General features: G+C 36.0%; 1 protein-coding gene across 1 annotated transcript; it reads left to right on the top strand.

The window, feature by feature from the left end:
* Positions 1–5: 5 nt before the first annotated feature.
* On the top strand, positions 6–6541 carry LOC140163262 (uncharacterized). The gene is made up of 4 exons (XM_072186659.1): positions 6–121; positions 2562–2649; positions 3494–3628; positions 4201–6541. The coding sequence occupies exons 1-4, from the start codon at positions 6–8 to the stop codon at positions 4849–4851; spliced, it is 990 nt and encodes a 329-aa protein (XP_072042760.1). The 3' UTR covers positions 4852–6541.
* Positions 6542–18960: the final 12419 nt, after the last annotated feature.

Raw genomic sequence — 18960 nt, 5'->3', positions numbered from 1 at the left:
GGATGATGGGCGATGTTGGCGGTGGCAGCGGTGGTGGTGGTGGTGGTGGTGGGATGGGGGAGGAAGCAGAACGTATGGAACAGCCTGCGGTGAAGAAGAGCAAAGGAGCGAAAGAGAAAATGTAAGTTGTTGATAAGAAATCATAATTCTCCAAAATCATGACATGTACACTACACTACACATGTATATGAATAAATACCAGGCACTTTATTGCACTTTTCAAAAAATGCAGAACATACAAACCATACACACAAAATAGAATTAAGCCAACTCGGATATACAACAAAAAGTGAAAAAATCTAGACCATGAAAAGAGGGATTGGCAACCATGGTAACAGAATCAGGACACAACTTCTTAACTGCAAGATAATTATTGATATACTAGGGATAGAGCCCATTCAGTGACTTATGCCGTATTGTTTGTAATAAACGCTCCAGGGGCGTTGCATTTTTCCAAAAGGGGGGCGTTTATTGAAGGTGAATTGTCAGTGAAAAAAACTTAAATATCGGGTTAAATTTCCCGATGGTGCTCCTGTAGAAAGGAAGGGTTTACGGCTATACTAATTATAGTATTATGGCAACGCCATGGAAAATATCATTTTCGTGGTAAATTCATCAAAATTACACCTGTGACTGCATAAATTTGGCGATCGTCACTGACAAGGCTGACATGACTGATGCCAGTTTTAAGCTTACTCACACGATATAGCATGGAAATGTTTGATTTTTGTCAATTTTTCACAGAAAAATTGGACAGGGGTGTTTAGGGGGGGGGGCACACCGACATCGCCCGGTTAATAATTACACTATACAGAGACACTGAAATGAATACACAGGATCGATACACATGGATGTGCTATGCACGATTGATATTCAGACGATAAATCTTTGGATACCGGGTTTGAAAATGATGAATATCTCCCGTAAATGATTTCGTATAAAGAAACCAGATGTGGTTCCTTGCACTTTGAGATACTAGCTTGCGTCTTGAGTCAAAAACTGACAATAATTTTGATTTATATGTGCCGAATTATATAGCGCAGTGTATAGGCCAATCGTGAAGGTAGTCTAAAACCATATGACCTATGGTGTACCATGCTTGACTAACACACAGCGAGGACAGTAACCGGGCTAATCGGGGCTATTGTCAGTAGCCTTAGTCAGATGTCCTTCGGCTCTTATGCGACACAAAACCATTAAACAGGTCGATATAAAATGGCTATGCGTGGCGGTGGATTCAACCTACCATGGCGATTTCTGCCATGAAGATATCGGGGCGATGACACTGTGGGGGGGGCATTTATTACAAACAATATGGTATACTAACAGGATTTCAAGCTTGATACTTTCACAACTTGAAATGAATCTTTGTACAAGTCTTTGGTGTTGATTGTAACAGCATATGAAAAACACCATCAAAATGAATGTTTTTGGCCCGTATTTTACAAATTGACCAAATAGTAAAATTTACTTTTATTGCCAGTTAGAACTTGTGAAAGGATTAGGATTTAACTATGTTTCATTTGGCAAAACAAGATGATAATTTATAAATTCCAAAAAGTTAGTGTTGCATTTTTCATGTTTTTTTCTGGAATAGGAAGTAATGCATAACCAATGGATATATCATACAATAATTCCCTAACCACTTAAGGGAAGGGGTATGAGCGTTTCGACAGCATTTTTGTGGGACATGAGAGCACATCAGACCTATCGAATTGCATTCTGAATCTGAAGAATGTCTTTCTGATATCAAATAATTTTCATTTTATGAAATTCACGATATAACACAAATTTTATGACAAATTATTAAAATTTGATATTTTTCACATTTTGGAGATATAACAGTCCTCGAAGTAAATTTTATAAATTTAATGATATAGTCTTAAAGTGTATGTAGCTGTGAGGAAAAGCCGACGATCAATTGAAAATTTTGACCTTTCATATTGAAGATATGGATTTTTTCCCCAAAAAGACCTAATTTATTTTGGTGTTTTGGGAAAAAATCCATATCTTCAATACAAAAGGTCAAAATTTTCAATTGATCGACGGCTTTTTATCCCACCTACATACACTTTAAGTATAAATCATCAGATTTATAAAGTTTACTTCGAGTACTGTTAAATATCAAAAATATCAATTTTTTATCATTTGCCATAAAATGTGTATTACATTGCGAATTTCACAAAATCAAAATGATTTGATATCAGAAGGACATTCTTCGTATTCAGAATGCAATTCGATATGCCTGATGTACGGTACTCTGATGTCCCACAATAAATACTGTCCAAACGTTCATACCCCACCCCTTAAGTGTAGGTTTCTTTTTTATCAGATTATGCACAGAAAAGGAGGCAGGCTTATACCGGCAAAAAGCCAAGCAAGAAAACATCATTTCTTGCAGGGATAAGAAACTATATGGGTAACAGTTAATGTGGGCAAAATGTGGGATGTGTCCCTGCACTGATTTTGGAATTTTTGGAATATCTATTTCATTGCATACTAGTTCTTCAACATGAATGATAAATGTTTACTTAATAACTAATTTTGTACTTTTGTTTTAGTAAAAAGGTAAAGAAACCACCCAAAGAAAAACCACCCAAAGAAGCTGGTTCATCTGAACAAGATCCTAACAAGCCTACAGAGAAAAAGGTTAGTCACATTCTCTTATTGTGGAGTCAGTTCAGCAATACTCTGTATATGTGGCACGGTGTGCACAAGACCAACAAATATGATGGATTTCTTGCAAATTAAAAAAAAAAATTCAAGAAAAAAATAGTGATAGTAGTAGTACCAGTCTTGTTTAGTGAGTTTTTCAGAATGATAAACAGTTTACTATTATAATATTAACCTGATCTAACCTGTGAAGTTTATTACACAAAATTTAAAGTGAAATTTGCAGCATTTTCTGCTATTCTTAACATTTAAATTTGCCATCACTGAAATTTTCAGAAAGCAGGACAGTCCCTCAAAATGAGGGACAGTTGGCAAGTCTACCATACTGATAGTGATAGTATACAAATATTAACTGTCTATGAGTGTGATGGTCGAAATATAATCACGAGGTGAAAGATGGATTGTTCCGGCGAGTGGAATGGAACAATACATCTTTCTCCGAGTGATTATATTTCGTCCATTACACAAATTTAAGACAGTTAATATTTGTTTTATATCACTCATGCATAAATTCTAAATTACTAAAATATTATTTAAGGTAGGAAATACATTTTTTCATCAACATAACACCATGTTTTGCCGTGATATACTTCACATTTTGGGGTCCACCCCATAACTAAATCGGCGAGTCCAAGAGTCAGTGCACGGCTTGGCGCAGGCGCACTACAGCAGAGCACATGATGGTAAAGACTATCACACGGAGAGGGTGATAGTAAAAATGATAAATGGTAATCAACCAATGAACTGTCTAGAATTTATGTATGAGTGATATAAAATAAACTCACCAATGTCAATTGTTGATGAATTGTCATCTTTGCAGGTATCTAAGGCCAAGGTTTGTGCCTGTGAGCGCTGTGGTAAAGGATTCGTGAGCTGGCAAAATATGAAGATCCATTACACCAATGTACACAAGGAAGACTGTGTAGAGAAGCAATACAACACCAAATGCCCATATGTAAGTATCATGTCATCACACAGAAGGTGAAGGAGAGTCAGCAGGTCAAATTTGGGCAAAAATGCTCATTTTTGGAAAAAATATTTAAAAACCAGGTTTTTGGCTCAAATTTTTGGACCACGTAACAAAAAAATTCTTGAGTCAACAAACATTGTATGTGTTGTTAAAAACTAGATAAAAATATCTAGGAACCGTTTTTTAATTTTTTTGATTTTTGATCAATTTCACCAAAAATATTTGAAATTTGGGCGAAAATTGGGCTTTTTTTGAACAAAATTTAACATTTTTGGTGCAAATTTCTCTTTTGATTCAATTGACGCGAGTGCCCTGTTAATGAGCGACATACACAGAGAGCACTGTTTTGCGCTGACCAACGTTTTGATGCAAAATCAGCAAATCAGATTATCTGTTTGTTGATTGAATCGGCCAATCAGAACCCCACTTAGACCGTGTTTACACTGTGCGTGCTCTCAAAATGTAAACAACTGCCGTTCTTCTCTACCCCGAACTGTAGAGCAGCACTAATGACAAGAGTATTGAATTTATTTTTTGTTTCTTTATTTATTTTATAGGAAGGATGTGGTAAGTCCTTTTTTCATCGCAAGACCATGCTGAAACATTTGGAACAGGACCATGGTGTGCAAACAGAACAAGAACATTACGAGTTTGAAAATATGGATGCTTTCTTGGATTGGAAAGAAAACGAAGAAGCAGAAAACCATGTTTACTATGTCAAACAAAGAGGACTGCGATTCCATAAAGGATGGTACGATCAACATTTCTACTGTCAACGAGATGGCTCGGCGAGGGCGCACGTCAAAAAGGGACAGCCTGAAAGAAAGACAAATAGAAGGGCGAAAAAGGGTGTGACAAAGACCGGTATAGCGTGTCCAGCCAAAATGTCGGTTAAATACCAAAAAGGGGAGCGAAAAGTAAGCGTTATTTATACAAAAACTCACAGTCATGCGATTAGTATTACAGACACTCAGTTCCACCCGATTCCTAAGAGGACAATTGCGCAACTAAGTGAGCAGTTTGCGAAAGGAATTCCGGTAAAGCAGGTACATCGTGAAATCAAAAATGTTGTGAATCAGTTTTTAAATCCCCCGGAAGAGCCTAAAATTGATGAAGAAGCAGAGACAGAAAAACCTGAAGGAGAAAATGAAGAAAAGAAACCTACAACTCCTGATGAAAAAAAGAAAAATACGGGAGTCCCCGCGTAAGCATCAATCACCTTCCGAAACTGAAATGTCACCACCGGTTACACCAGCATTGATTCGTGTTTTAAACAAGCGTCAATTGCACGCCATCAAAGTGCAGGCGGATACGGCGAGGATACGCGACGCTTGCCAGAAACTCGTCTCGGTGTTTGAACGCAGCGCGAGAGTTCGGAAGAAGCTTCTCGATCAAGCGACACAACAGGTGGAAGACTTACTGGAAGAATGCATCTCCGTTGCTCTGGCGCCCTCGTCAACACCGACAAAACGCGGAAAAGGAAGAGGCTCATCCAAGAGCGGAAAAGGAGCAAAAAGGAGGAAAGTGCAACTCAAAGATGTGATTCAAGAAGCAGCACAGCAAGAGAATATTCCAAGTGATATACAAGAAGTTGAATTGGAAATGGAGGTTGAAAATGTCCAGGAAACTCTGGTGGAGGACAGAGAAGACTCACCAGTACCTGAAGCAGAAGAATCAACCAGTAAAGAGGAAAATCAAGAAGATATTCCACATGATGAACAAACTGTTGAAATTCCATTGACAAACCTCGCTGAAAGCACAGCACAACTCCAAGAAGCCCTTCCGGAAGAAGAGAGCTGCGTCGTTACCCTCCTGGCGCAAATGGAAGGTCAAACTGTCATTGACTACTATAAGGATAAAGATCCAAATGTTCAAACTGTTGTCACAGAAGTCCGCACCTTTGACGGCGACGCGGAATCGAGTCAGAATCAGTCATCTTATCAGGTTTTAATGGAACAATCTTGGAGATAGAAAATCAGCAGTAGTGTTTCTTCGACATTTCCAGGCGATTTGTAAATTGCTTGCAGTTTGGAATTGTGCATAACTGGTTTCTGGAAGGTTAGTATGATATTTCAGAACTCCTCACAGAAGGAAAGAGGGAATGCCTCTGATGGTATGATCAAACCTAGCTTATGTACATGTAAAAGCCAAAGGAAGATATTTGTAGCATTTCACAATTACATCATGTTCGTCATATACAAGGGTGAAAATAAGCGGGCTACGGGCCATCATTCATTTGTTGTCTACTGTAGCCTATTGAGATATCACAATACCTACACTTTTTGTCCTGAGCAATAGTCACCATACAGTCTCAGAAGCAGATTTAGGGGGGCGCTTGACTTTGTGTGGGCGCAAAGCACAAAAGCATATGGCGGCTTCCCTATTGAAAATTCCTGGATCCGCCCCGGAGTCGATTAAAAGATATCCAAGAAATACGAAATTGTGAACCAAAATGGGTTTTCTCTGCAGTGTGAGGTCAGAATTTGAGCTGTTATTGTTGAAAGTAAACCATTTGATATAGACCATTCTGGCATCAATTCTGACACTAGCTAGAACAAAAATGAGTCATATTTAGACTAAAGTGAGTCCTGGCCCCACCTAAATTCAAGTTAACCAGGACTCACTATTTTCCCACGCTGAGTTCTGGTACATGATGGAAAAGCTCTTATTTTCATCCTTGGTCACATAACATAAGTCTAGTGTGATAGGACAGATTGAGAATGATACATGAGTTACAGTTTTCTCAAAGTCAAGCACGATACCGTAAAAACTCGATAGTTAGCATATGTGCTTACTAAGCGCTTTTAAAAACATGAAATTATACCAAAGTCTGGTGCTTTACCAACTGAACTAATGGGGTTGAGACCCACATATGCAGGTTTAGTTGTTTGTATATAACTATGTGTATCGATGATTTGCTTAAAACCCATTACCCTTTTGTGGATGGGGCTCTTCATGTTTGCATGTTTTAAAAGCGCTCGATAGTAAGCACATATGCTAGCTATAGAGTTTTTACTTACTTACTCTATCGACTCTTGCTGTCGGGCATCAATGATTGCTCGCCATAACCGCCTATCCTGCATGCTGGTCTCAATATCTGCCATTGTCATATATCCTGTGTCTACTTGAAGCAGGTCCACAAAGGGACGTCCTTTTAGTTTTTATGGTATTTGAAAACTCACGGGAGACTGATAAATTCATGTACCATGGGAAATCTCCATCCAATTTTATCATTATTATGTTTTCAGAATAAATAGCCTTTAAAATTATACAAATACGGCTAATGTCCGAGTGGTGAAATAATCGGACAGCTTGGTTATGTACAATGGTATAGGATGCAAGATTCTGAAAACATAATGATATAAAATTGGATCGATTTAGCCCATATTTATTAGTTGAGCTATGAATTAAAATATTGGACAAGACGTAGTCAAGTCCAATATTTTAAAACTTAAATATTGGGCGTAAAGCAGTGTTCGAAATAAGCACATATCCTCTTGTCCTCTTGTCCAAAAATCACTGGGGACAACCATATTGAGATATGTACTTATCCTCTGGACAACCACGATATTTTACCTCTTAAATATGACACATTTTGGGGACAACCAAAATGTGATGTGATCAAGCAAAATGAGTTGGATGTCGGGAATATTGATTTTGAAATAAAGCTAATAATAGTATTCAACTTCCTTTGTATTTTATTGTTCTGAGTAACACTAAAATGATCATATCTTTGGAATCATAGGTATAATTATGATGGGGTTTTGAGCAAAATAAAGCTCTGAGAATGGCTCATTTAATGAAATTGAAAACTTAATTTTGATTTTGATCGAAATCAGACTCATTTTGCTTGATCACATCACAAATGTTTTGAGGACAAGCAGAATTTATGCTCTGGTTGTCCTCGGGACAACCTCTATATTTTCCTTATTTCGGACACTGGCGTAAAGCATCCAATTTTATCATTATTATGTTTTGGGTCCAATATTTTCATACACTTGGATTATCAAAACATAATAATGATGTTTCTTGGTCAGATCAAATACCTTGGGATACTCAATGGGTAATTTCTGGTGTCACCAGCTAGCCACCTGTCTACCTGTAATTTTGGACGGAGACACGCTGGGCGGAGCTTGCTCCTGGGACGGATGGGCACATTTTCTACCTGTAACAGATATCCAATTGTGGGACACTGCAAACATCTTCTTTGGTGTAAAAGCCTAAAAGCTATCCAAAGTATCCAGTTGAACCATGTTTGACTTGAAATATATGTCTTGTGAAATTTAAAAAAAATGAATTGATTATTATATTTGATTGATAATAAATTGTAAATGTATATTTGCCAATTATTTAAGATGACAATTTTTCCTGCAAAGATTGGGGACTTCATTTCTTTCTGGTCTATAAATTGTACAGTAGGAACTTTTTGTTTGCCATTTTATCTACTTTTTAGCACTTTTCATATGTCATTTACAAATGTATGTAATAGAATATCATCTGCATATTCATCATTATTTAATTAGTTTTAGTGTCATGATATACTTTGTTCATCTGGTAATGGGCAAAGAAAAAAAGACGATAAATGAAATGCGAACTAATCACAAAACATAGATAGTACACTAGGTGAAGGCCCAGGGTTCCTAATCTTATATGTGTCCATCCTCCACAACTGAGTCCGGATGTGGCCAGTGCCACTATTGAGATGCTCCATTGAACTTAACAATAAACAATAGGAAACAAAGGATTTATTGACTGTTTTATTGATTTTTCACTACTTAAATGTCAAGTACTATAGACATGATATACATCATTTTAAAGCTAATTTCAAGCAGAATATTTTGGTTGAATATCTCAAAAATGATGATTGGCGACTTCAGGGCTCAGTTGTGCTGGATGGTCACATATGCTCATGGGTCAAACTCTGTATTTGAGTGCCAGGTACACTCCTTTTTGCTATGTTTACATTTCAGTGCTAGGGCCAACGACAATTCGAAGGGCCAACGGCAATTTGTTGACAGGCCGAATCTGGCCCACGAGTCGCCTATTGAGAGCCCTGGCGTATGCATTGCACACCAAACTGCATGTAAGCCATTTCATGTCAATGCGACAATGTTAAGAGTCTTTCCCATTAAATGCTGAACAAAGTGTAGCATTGATAAATTATAATTAACTAAGATACTGCCAAAAACTCAAATATGAACCATTTGTATTTTTTCTTGTTTTCTTCCTTTTTATAAACTTGTGTATAAAGTCAGGGTTGTTAAACAATGTACATCTTTGGCTCAGCGGCACAAAGATGTAAATCCCTAAGCTGCCCTATGAACGATTTTTAAACAACATAAAGACGTAGGTCCACAAGGACAAAATGAAGTTATGTTGCACGTTGTCTTTTGAACCCTTTGCTAAACAGATGCATTTATTTGTACGTCAGTTAATGGACATACGTCTTTGTGCCTCTGAAGCATATAAATCCTGATGGAACTTTTCAAAAATCTGTGTATATGAATATTTTTTGTATGATATCAACTATTGTTCCTGTGAAGACTTGTACAATACTTAATCATGTCTGCAACTTATTCAAATCTGCAACAGCTGTATGTACATTCAAGTTTTGTGTTTGTGTGTTTCCTGTAGGGTAGCACATTTTGTTGTCTGCATCACATACTGCCGTATCTCAAAAGGCTGCCTTGTGTGATTTTTATTACCGTTGTTGTATTTCATATTTAATTGTGACGTGTCATGTCAAAAGGAGACACTTTTGGGCAGGATCATAAATGGAGAAATAGCCAAATATCTGCTGGTGGGTGATTTTTTTCACAATTTGGGTTTGTTGCGAATTTATGATGTTGTTAATGTTAAAAATATTGTGTGATAGTTTCAGACTGGAATATAACAGGCATCTTGTATTTTTTGAGATATTTTTCAAGTTAATTCCTACTTATACTCTCAACATTGTCAATAATATTTTTAAAGGCCGATATCTCAATTTCAATTTTATAGTACCATAACTTCCGAGCTCAATATCTTCGCTTAGGAATGCCCGATTTCATTGGCGAAACAGCGTTGTGGAGCAAAATATCTCTTTATTTAAGATATTTAAAAACCTCAAAATTTATAACCTGCCCAAAAGTGTCTCCTTTTGACATGATACATCACAATATTATATTTCAGCATGCGGCTTTCTTTTATTAATGGACACGAGATTGTAATATTGTGATAATACTTCAAAATTAATATATAAAGATAATTTTACAGTGTCTCATCACAAATTAGATGACACTTATGAAAAAAATCACACAGGGCAGCCTTTTGAGATATAACAGTATGTGATGCAGATGACAATTTGTGACTTTAGTCTAGTGTTGTCAGCAGGTGTGACACTAAAGTTAAAACAAACGTGACCATCCACCACAAAATGTACTGTATTGTCAGCAGAGCTTGTGTTGAGATATTGTCCATTAAGCTTCTCTCCAAAATAAAATTGATAATAAAGGATTTCTTAACTCATTTTTGAAAACAAACAACTGTCCCATCTACAAGTTTCCACATGGTGCCCCTAGACTTCACGAAGAAGAAGAAACAAGCAACAAGGACATGTAAGGCGAAAAAAAAGTTTTGTCTCCAAGCTTACGAGTGGTTTGAAAACAAATGCGAAATGCGGTTGTTTTTTGGGGTTTTTTTTTATTCCCGACTTGGTATTTTTATGGTGTTTTGAGAAAAAAAGTCTGATTTTCGCAGAATTTTTCCGGAAAAATCTATTAAAAAAAAAAAATTGAAATAAAAGGAATTTCCGCATTTTTTTTTTTTTCAAATCATCGCGATTTTACAAATCGCGGGCAAGCTTTGAGACAAAACCTTTTTTTTTTTTTGGCCTAATATATCATTGTAAAGCTTATTTTGAGGAGAATTTGCCTGTCCAATATCTCAAAAAGTGAAAACACCGACATTACAGCCAATTTGTGGCGGACGAATTTCTATCCCAGTAACGTTATATTTCTATAAAACTTTATCTGGGCTTACGCTGTTGTATGTCATACCGTATTTAAGTCAAATAAACGCCCCGGGTGTTACATTTTCCCAAGGGGGGTGGCGTTTTTTCAAGGTCAATTTTAGAACGATAAAAATGCTAAAATGATTAAATATGAACTAGAAACACTGACTTCTGGCTCACTTCCGAGTTTCCAATCCAGATTTTCGCCAATTATTGACGCTATTATCGACCATGTGGGGAACTTGGTAAGCTTACTACACAAGATGGCATGAAAATATCGGCATTTTTGAAACATCTTGGTTGAAAAAAGTGGTGGGGGGCGTTTATTTGAGGGGGGCGACTATTTGACGAAATACGGTATATATTTTATATAACACTCGTCAAACTCTCGTTTTCCAACCTGGCTCTATCAATATGTTTGGAAAGATTCCACATTATCAGTCCAAGAGAACGCCAAATATGGATCAGGAGTATTACATAATAATACCCTGCTATGACAATAGCTGCACTAGGTTAATCGTATAATCTCCTTATGTGGTTAGCATGGCTGGGCCAGGAAATCCACAAGGTCAGCCAATGTATGTACATGTATTCGGTACATGTGCCATATCTTTACAATGGGTGATAAATTTCTGTTTTGTTTTATTTCAAAGCGCAACATTCGATATTCTAAAGCTTGGTCCAAATCCAAGAGAAGAACCAACTCTAGTAATTTATGTGGTTTCAAATTATATCAGACGTTGCCTTTTTGATAGAAATGGTGTTTGTTGATGTGCACAGTTTCCCATTAGATCATAACATGCTGTTGTACATCCAAGGTCAAAGGTCTTTTAATCCATATTTGGCGTTGTTCTGGGACTGATTATTTAGTGGATTCCACATTTTTTTCCAAGCCAGAGTGCAAGTTTTCATGAAGAGCAACAATTGAAGGATTTCTTGTGACTATATTGCCGATAGCAATTGATAGGCAAAGGTGATGCATGCTGGGAATGAAAAGGGCTTAAAATCAAAAATCAGAAGTCGCGGGTGATGAATTCGATAACTTTTGAGCCCTATTCATTCCCAGCATGCATCATGTTTGCCTGGTGATTGCTATCAGCAATATACCTTATCGATCCATGTTGTCCTGAATAGCAAATCGGTGCAGGAAAGAAATGCATTATGGGAAGTGCAAGTATTCATAAGAGCAAGCGGGCTATTCCTATGGACGAAAAAGATAACAGACCACGTACAAGCAGTCAGCATCACCCGATAATGAGGGTCCATTGTTCCATGAAATGCTACAGGCAAAACTGCTACCCACTTACCGCGTATTTTTACGGTCTATCATGAGTTTTATTTTAATACCGTATTTCGTCAAATAAACGCCTCATTTTCCCAAGGGGGGCGTTGATTCAAGGTCAATTTTAGAATGATAATTCCCGTTAAAATCATTAGGTAAACTTAAAACTCACGCTAAAATGACGAACTATGAACTAGAAACACCGACTTCTGGTTCACTTCCGGGTTTCTGATGCAGATTTTCGCCAATTATTGCTGCTATTATCGACCATGTGGGCAACTTGGTAAGCTTACTACACAAGATAGCATGGAAATATCGGCATTTTTGAAACATCTTGGTTGAAAAAAGTGGTGGGGGCATTTATTTGAGGGGGGCGACTATTTGACGAAATACGGTATGTCAATTTAAATTTATAGTGGTGTAAGCTGATTGGGAAGTTTGATTGATTTGAGGAGAAGCCCAACTTTTACAGCATGAACTTATTACACGATTCATTTCCTTGGGCCAATACAAAACTCATGATATGTGTTTATGCAGGATGAACTATACCAGTTGAAATCCATACACCCCCTATGGAAGACATGACCTTACTCTCACACACAGGGGGTGTAGATTTCAAATGGAGTCACCCATTCAGATAACCCCATTTGAAATCCACACTCCCTGTGTGGGAGATTAATGGTATACGATGTTTTGTTGGTCGAAGCAGCAGAAAAAAAAGTAGTTCACAGCAGCTTGCGAATGGTAGTGAGCTTTAGCAAAAATTGCATTGTTCAATTCATAGCGAGCGTGTAGAAGAATTCAAATATCACAGATATACTTTTGTAGGTCCTGTGGTTCTTGAGTTATGTTGTAAAGAGGGCTGAAACAACAACACTTTTGTTAAAAGTACATAACTCATTAACAACAATAAATTAAGCAAGTTTTCAAAGTATATGATTTGTAGAATGAGCTTTTGTAAAACATCAAAGTATCATTTTTCAATAATATATTGATTCAGATAATGAAAATCGATTTTTTTTGTTTGGCTGCTTCGACCAACAATACCTCGTATACCCTTAAGGTCATGTCTTCCATAGGGGTGTATGGATTTCACCTGGAAGAGCCTGATACATGTGACTTTGTTACAGTAGTACTCCTGATTCCAGAAAAATACAGCAGTAATTGTTTGGAATTAAAATATTATCTTGTTTTGCCAAATGAAACATAGCTAAAGCCTTTAGTTCTAACCAGCAATAAAAGTCCATTTAATATTTGTTCAATATGAGGGAAAATGTTCCAAAAACATGCATTTAGTAGTCACAAAATTGTAAGCTTTGGCACAAGTCTAAGCATTCAAAATCTTGAGTATAGGCTAAGAGTTAGCTCATAATTTTAATATTTTATGTTATTTTTTATTTTGATAATTGGTTTTGAAAAATGTTAGAAAATGTGTTTTCTAAAAATTAAATTGCACAAGTCTTTAGGCATGTTTGTCTCAGTATACGAAAAAATGCCCTAAAAATGCATGTTTTGGCCCTAATTTCCAAAAATTGACCAAATATATCATATTAAAATTTGTCTTTCATTGCCAGTTAGGACTAACGAAAGGATTAGGATTAGCTATATTCCGTTTGGCAAAGCAGGACAACATTTTTTAACCCCAAAAATTAGTGCTGTATATTTCTGGAATAGGGAGTAGGTCATGCTTGTGTGCACAGCCCTTTGACATACTTTATATACACCATTTAGTCCATTGGCAATGGCGTGATTTAATAACAAAGGATTTAAAGCACAACACACGATTCATAGACTGTTGACATGGTTTTGCTGTGGAGTAATTCACCTATATTGCTCTGTGGTTAAAAGTCTGATTTAAATGGAAAATATTGCAGAATAGATAACAATATTTACTACAAAATATGTCGCAAGTTTTTGCTTTATTTTGATTTTAGAATGTTCATGTAAAATGTACATGTATAATGTGACATGATCAAGAGGAATGAATCGCATGTCAACCCTGGTCGAAAATGAGTTTTACATATGTTTCTATAGAGGACATTTAGAGCTTTCTGAAACTGAAACTGAAACCCCATGTTGATATGACTTTTCTTAGCGAAGTTACGTCAATTTATCAATCGCTGAAAACAATATAAAACAAAAGAATTTTGACACCTTCTTTGCCAATATCTCAAAATCAATATTTGCGACATCCGACTCATTTCCCTTGATCGTGTCACATATATTGACTGAGGAAATGGAAGTGGGGTCCTTATTGTTGCTAATTGAATCTTATTGACTGAGCAAAGGACATTTGCCTCATGTGATCCCAGAGACCCATATTTACTTGAAGATGTCCAATTTCAGGTAAAGTTTGGTATTTTCCAGATCTGTTCTCACAAAATGAGCGGAAAGTTGCTAGGAATGAAAAGGAGATTATGGTTCATTGTAGATGTTAGAAAAGAATAGAAAACAAAATAATTTTTCATTGAAATATTGACTTTTGAAGACCAAGTAGAGAGCAACCCTGACTATAGTCCATATACTAAAGCCATGATTTTTCCGTGTTACAAAATTTAAATTCTGTGTTACAAATTGGACGATTCCGTGATTTTCCGTTTTACATTATAAAGCACTGAAAGTGCATACATTCCCATACAAGCATGTTTTTAAAAGTGTAATTTGTCTTATATAACTACATGTACCTTTTTACTGTAGTCTCCCCTCAACATCCCCATTACAATTAAGCATCATCAATTGTCTTGTGTGTACTTCCAATAGCTGTATCGGCCAGAATCTTGCATGGTAGGCCTAGAATAAATGCTAGAATGGATTGTTTAATGGTTGATTACTGCTAAATTATCACTTTTTCTTTGTTGTTTTTTTTGCAAATCAACACAATAGTTAGACATTTTACACAGATTTTTACTACTTTGTGGCATTTTCAAATTTCCGTGAGCAAACCCCGAATTCTGTGAATTTTTCCGTATCACGGAAAAATCATGGCTTTACAATATACCTTGCTTGAGTCAGTAATTTAGATATTGTTTTTTATTGTATCTCTAAATGTAATGATGAGAAGTGTATAAAAGTATACATTTTCAGAAAGGAAATGATGCAAGGAATCCAACTAGAATAAAAAGATTCCTGCCAAAGTAAACAGTTTTTTGAGAAAATCTCAAAATTTGATTTTAATTTACTGACTCTAGGAAGGTATATGGACTAATAGCTATATAATATCATGGTAAAGCTTATGACCCAGAGAATATGAAGTGGGACATAACTCAAAATATAAATTTGCAATTTTTAGTCTCATTTTGTGGGAACAGGTTTCAAATGTGCAAGAACATTATGTCAAAGTGGAGATTTGTGTGTAATTTGTTTTTTGCTCTTTGCTAAATTTGGAACTGGGTCACATTTTTTTTATATTTGCAATTCTAAGCTTCCTTACATTGAACTTTACATAAAAGGAATATATTTGTGCATTGTTATTTTCACTGTAGCTGGTCGGGAGGATTCCCCCAGTCAGAACTCTTCCCATCCCCTTAAAAACCCAAAATTGGTTGATTTTGCTTCCTGAAATCATTTTCACCCAATGCCCCCCCCCCCCCCTCCACCACTCTAGCTGCTTTTGAAAATAAATGCCTCACAAAAATGTCCACAGTTACAGCGCTGAAAGGTTTAAAATAGATGTTTGCTTGATAGCAGAACAGCATATATAACTTTCAACATACTGATTGAAAATATGTTATACTTGTTGTAATGAATAAGTGAGTACTTTTAACTTCACTATTTAGTTGAAAATTAAGTAAAATAAATGCTCCACAAAATATTTTGCAAGCTGTAAAAAGAAAATGATTGGAATATAACCTTGAACTTCTATTGTATTGTCAGACTGTAAAGTGTTTTATTTATGCCAAATCATGCTGTTATTATTAGATTCTAGATGTCAATAGGTCTATGTATGTGAAAGAAACTCCTCCAACTATTATCAGCAACAAGGTCCAAAATTGATTATAAAGTTCGACATGGATGGGGTTCAATCAAATTGTTACTCAAAATGTGTACCAATTCATATGCTGAGTAGCCCAACTACATGTATTACCAAATAAACCAAAAGTTAAATGAAGTCCTTTAAACGAAGTGCTTTTGTTAGGAAGCTGACCCTGTTACGGAAGTGTGAAATATTGGAAATGTCAACCCGAAAAGATCAACATTTACCGATATTTTAGTATTATTTTTTTTTACAAATATACAATCCCTGCCCTATTATAACAAAAGGACTTTCGTGTTTTGGATGTCATCAAAATTTTGGTTGCTAAAATAATATTAGTAATAACTGTTTCTGTATAACCAAAAGTACAAGGTAAAGTGAACCTTTCCAACTATTTATTATCAGCAACAAGGTCCAAAATTGATTACAAAGTTGGAAATGGATGTAGTTCAATCAAATTGTTACTCAAAATGTACCAATTCAAATGCTGAGTAACCCAACTATTACCAAATAAACCAAAAGTTTGATGAAGTCGTATAAACAAAGTGATTTCATTATGAAGCTGACCCCTCCCTGTGAATACGCAAGTGTGAAATATTGAAAATGTCAACCCAAAAAGATAAACATTTACCGATATTTTAACTAAATTTTTACAAACATAATCAGACTTTTTGACCGCCCCCCCCCCAAGGACTTTCGTGTTTAGGACGTCATCAAAATTTGTTCAAAAAGTTTGTTCCATACATATAGGTTATGTACTCAAAGTGGAGCCTTTGTCTGTAATATATTAGAGAGCTTTATATCTTGTGTAGCATATGTCACGTGAAAACTTTGTTGATAAATTATTTGTAATAATGATTTCATGTGATTAAAATTAGTTATCATGTATTATATATGATAATAAAATAGGTGCTGCATGCATGGTGTCCGATATTCAAGCTGAATGAAACTAGTTGTTGTGTCTTCATTGTTATCATTATATAGTGAGACATTTTTGCAAGCTTTTATTTTTGTGTGTTTAAGGGGGTACTACACCCCTGGCCAATTTTGTGCCCATTTTTGCAGTTTTCTCAAAAATTATAGCGCATCGGTGACAAGTAAGATATGTATATTATAGGGGCAAGGACTACAACTACTGCACTGAAATTTCAGCAACTCAAGGCAAGTAGTTATTGATTTATTGATCAAATATTGGTTTTCCCTCATTTTTGACTGTAACTCCACAACTGTTGTCTGTGCTGAAATAAAATTTCCAGTGCAGTAGTTGTAGTCCTTGCCCTATAATATACATATCTTACTTGTCACCAATGCACTTTAATTTTTAAAATAGGCACAAAATTGACCAGGGGTGTAGTACCCCCTTAATGGTTAATTTCAGAACTGCAAATTTAAAAGCCCACAAAATATTTTTTACCCATAAGGCTTTATGTGTAACTGTTTGTTATCGTAAATGTTACAAACTGCGAAACTGCTCCGAACTGTTCAACTCACAATAAAATAATACCGTAAAAATATAGGGATGCATGAAAACACCTGACACTGTGACATACCAATGTCATGAGCAGGGACAGGCGATTTGCGCGGAAAAAAATAGCAAATTGCGCGGAGATTGCGCGGAACTTTTTTTCAGTATCCCTGCCCATAGGAAAAAATAGCCAATTGCGCGGAAAAAAAGTTCCGCGCAAATCGCCTGTCCCTGGTCATGAGTAACAATTTATTTCAGTATGCGTGTACAACTGTACACAGGTTATGCTTGCCTTAACCCTATAAAACCCGTAGTGGATATGATCTGGGATTTTGTACTACAGGCTTCCAGCCCATCACCCTTATACTGAATTTATACTGAATCTTTATCAAGATTTTGTTGCCAAAGAGATTAAACTTTATATGGCAAGGTTGAGACACAAGTACAAAATGCAAGGCCGAATGTTGTATTATTTTCTCTTACCCCACTTGCTGCAACACATGTACAGATCTAAGAGAAAAAAAAGGAAATCAACCTGCCGACCCACTCCTTTCTACCCCATGTCTGGGCAAACAAATACTTCTTTTTTTTTTGGCCTAACCACCACGAACATTTTTTGCAAATTGAGCTATTCCAGTTGAAATCCATACACCCCCTGTGGAAGACATGACCTTAATCAAGGGGTGTAGATTTCAAATAGAGTTACCCATTCAGGTAAACCCATTTGAAATTCTCACTCCCTGTGTGGAAGATTAATGCTCTGCAATGCTAGCCATGCACTTCAATGGAAAAAGTTCCAAGTTTTGAAATATTTTCTCAAAATATCAAAAACTATCTTAAGAACTACTGAATCAATACTAGGCTTGTTTGTACTCATTTTAATGCAATTTTCATGCTGATTCCAAATATGGTCATGAAAATTTACATTTCTGAAATTTTTGAATTTTTTTTTTTTTAAACTTGTCGTCTGCAGTCGACACCTGCGTGAAGAGAGTTAAGGTGTATAGATTTCAACTGGATTACTATCCAGTATCCAATGCACTTCAAGCAAACAATCAATTGGTTAATAAAGCACACAATATACAATTAAATTATAATTGATACAAAAATCATCTTTATTAATTTAATTTGCATATAAAAACAAAATATACAAATGGAAGTACTTTATATTATTTTCTTACGATAGAACTATAAATTTCTTTGAATATTTTACAACCATTGATGGTTTAAAAATCTAATTAAAAACAGTGATTACTCAGAGACGGGACTCTACCATATTTGTGTGTCACTTATTGCGGACAAAATAGAGTACCGTATTTGTTCCGTTTACCGCCAAGACCACTTAACAAAGTCATTTAGGTGGGCGCTTATTTTTTACATTGTTTAAGCTGACAATAAGTAAAAAGGCACAAAATACTCATCGATCATCATCAGTGCGTCATAGGTTTCAGACCATGATTCAGATTTGCATGGGCATTTAATAAACTAACATCACAGTTCGCTTGTTGTGAAGTTACTGGGTGGGCGCTAATAGGGGCATGGGCAATTAATGGAATGAATATGGTATCTATAGATTATTTTACCATGAGCAATTCCAGTTAAAATC

The sequence above is a fragment of the Amphiura filiformis genome, chromosome 10 (assembly GCF_039555335.1).
Source record: "Amphiura filiformis chromosome 10, Afil_fr2py, whole genome shotgun sequence".
In the NCBI taxonomy this organism is placed as follows: Eukaryota; Metazoa; Echinodermata; class Ophiuroidea; order Amphilepidida; family Amphiuridae; genus Amphiura; species Amphiura filiformis.
The sequence above is the reverse complement of the archived record's forward strand: the minus strand, read 5'-3'. Positions and strand labels throughout refer to the sequence as shown.

Bases quoted from the DNA above. Each gene is read 5' to 3' on its own strand.
- LOC140163262 (XM_072186659.1), top strand. From the start codon at position 6: ATGGGCGATGTTGGCGGTGGCAGCGGTGGTGGTGGTGGTGGTGGTGGG. The intron at 122-2,561 runs GTAAGTTGTTGA...CTTTTGTTTTAG, and splicing joins AAAGGAGCGAAAGAGAAAAT to TAAAAAGGTAAAGAAACCAC. The intron at 3,629-4,200 runs GTAAGTATCATG...TTTATTTTATAG, and splicing joins ACAACACCAAATGCCCATAT to GAAGGATGTGGTAAGTCCTT.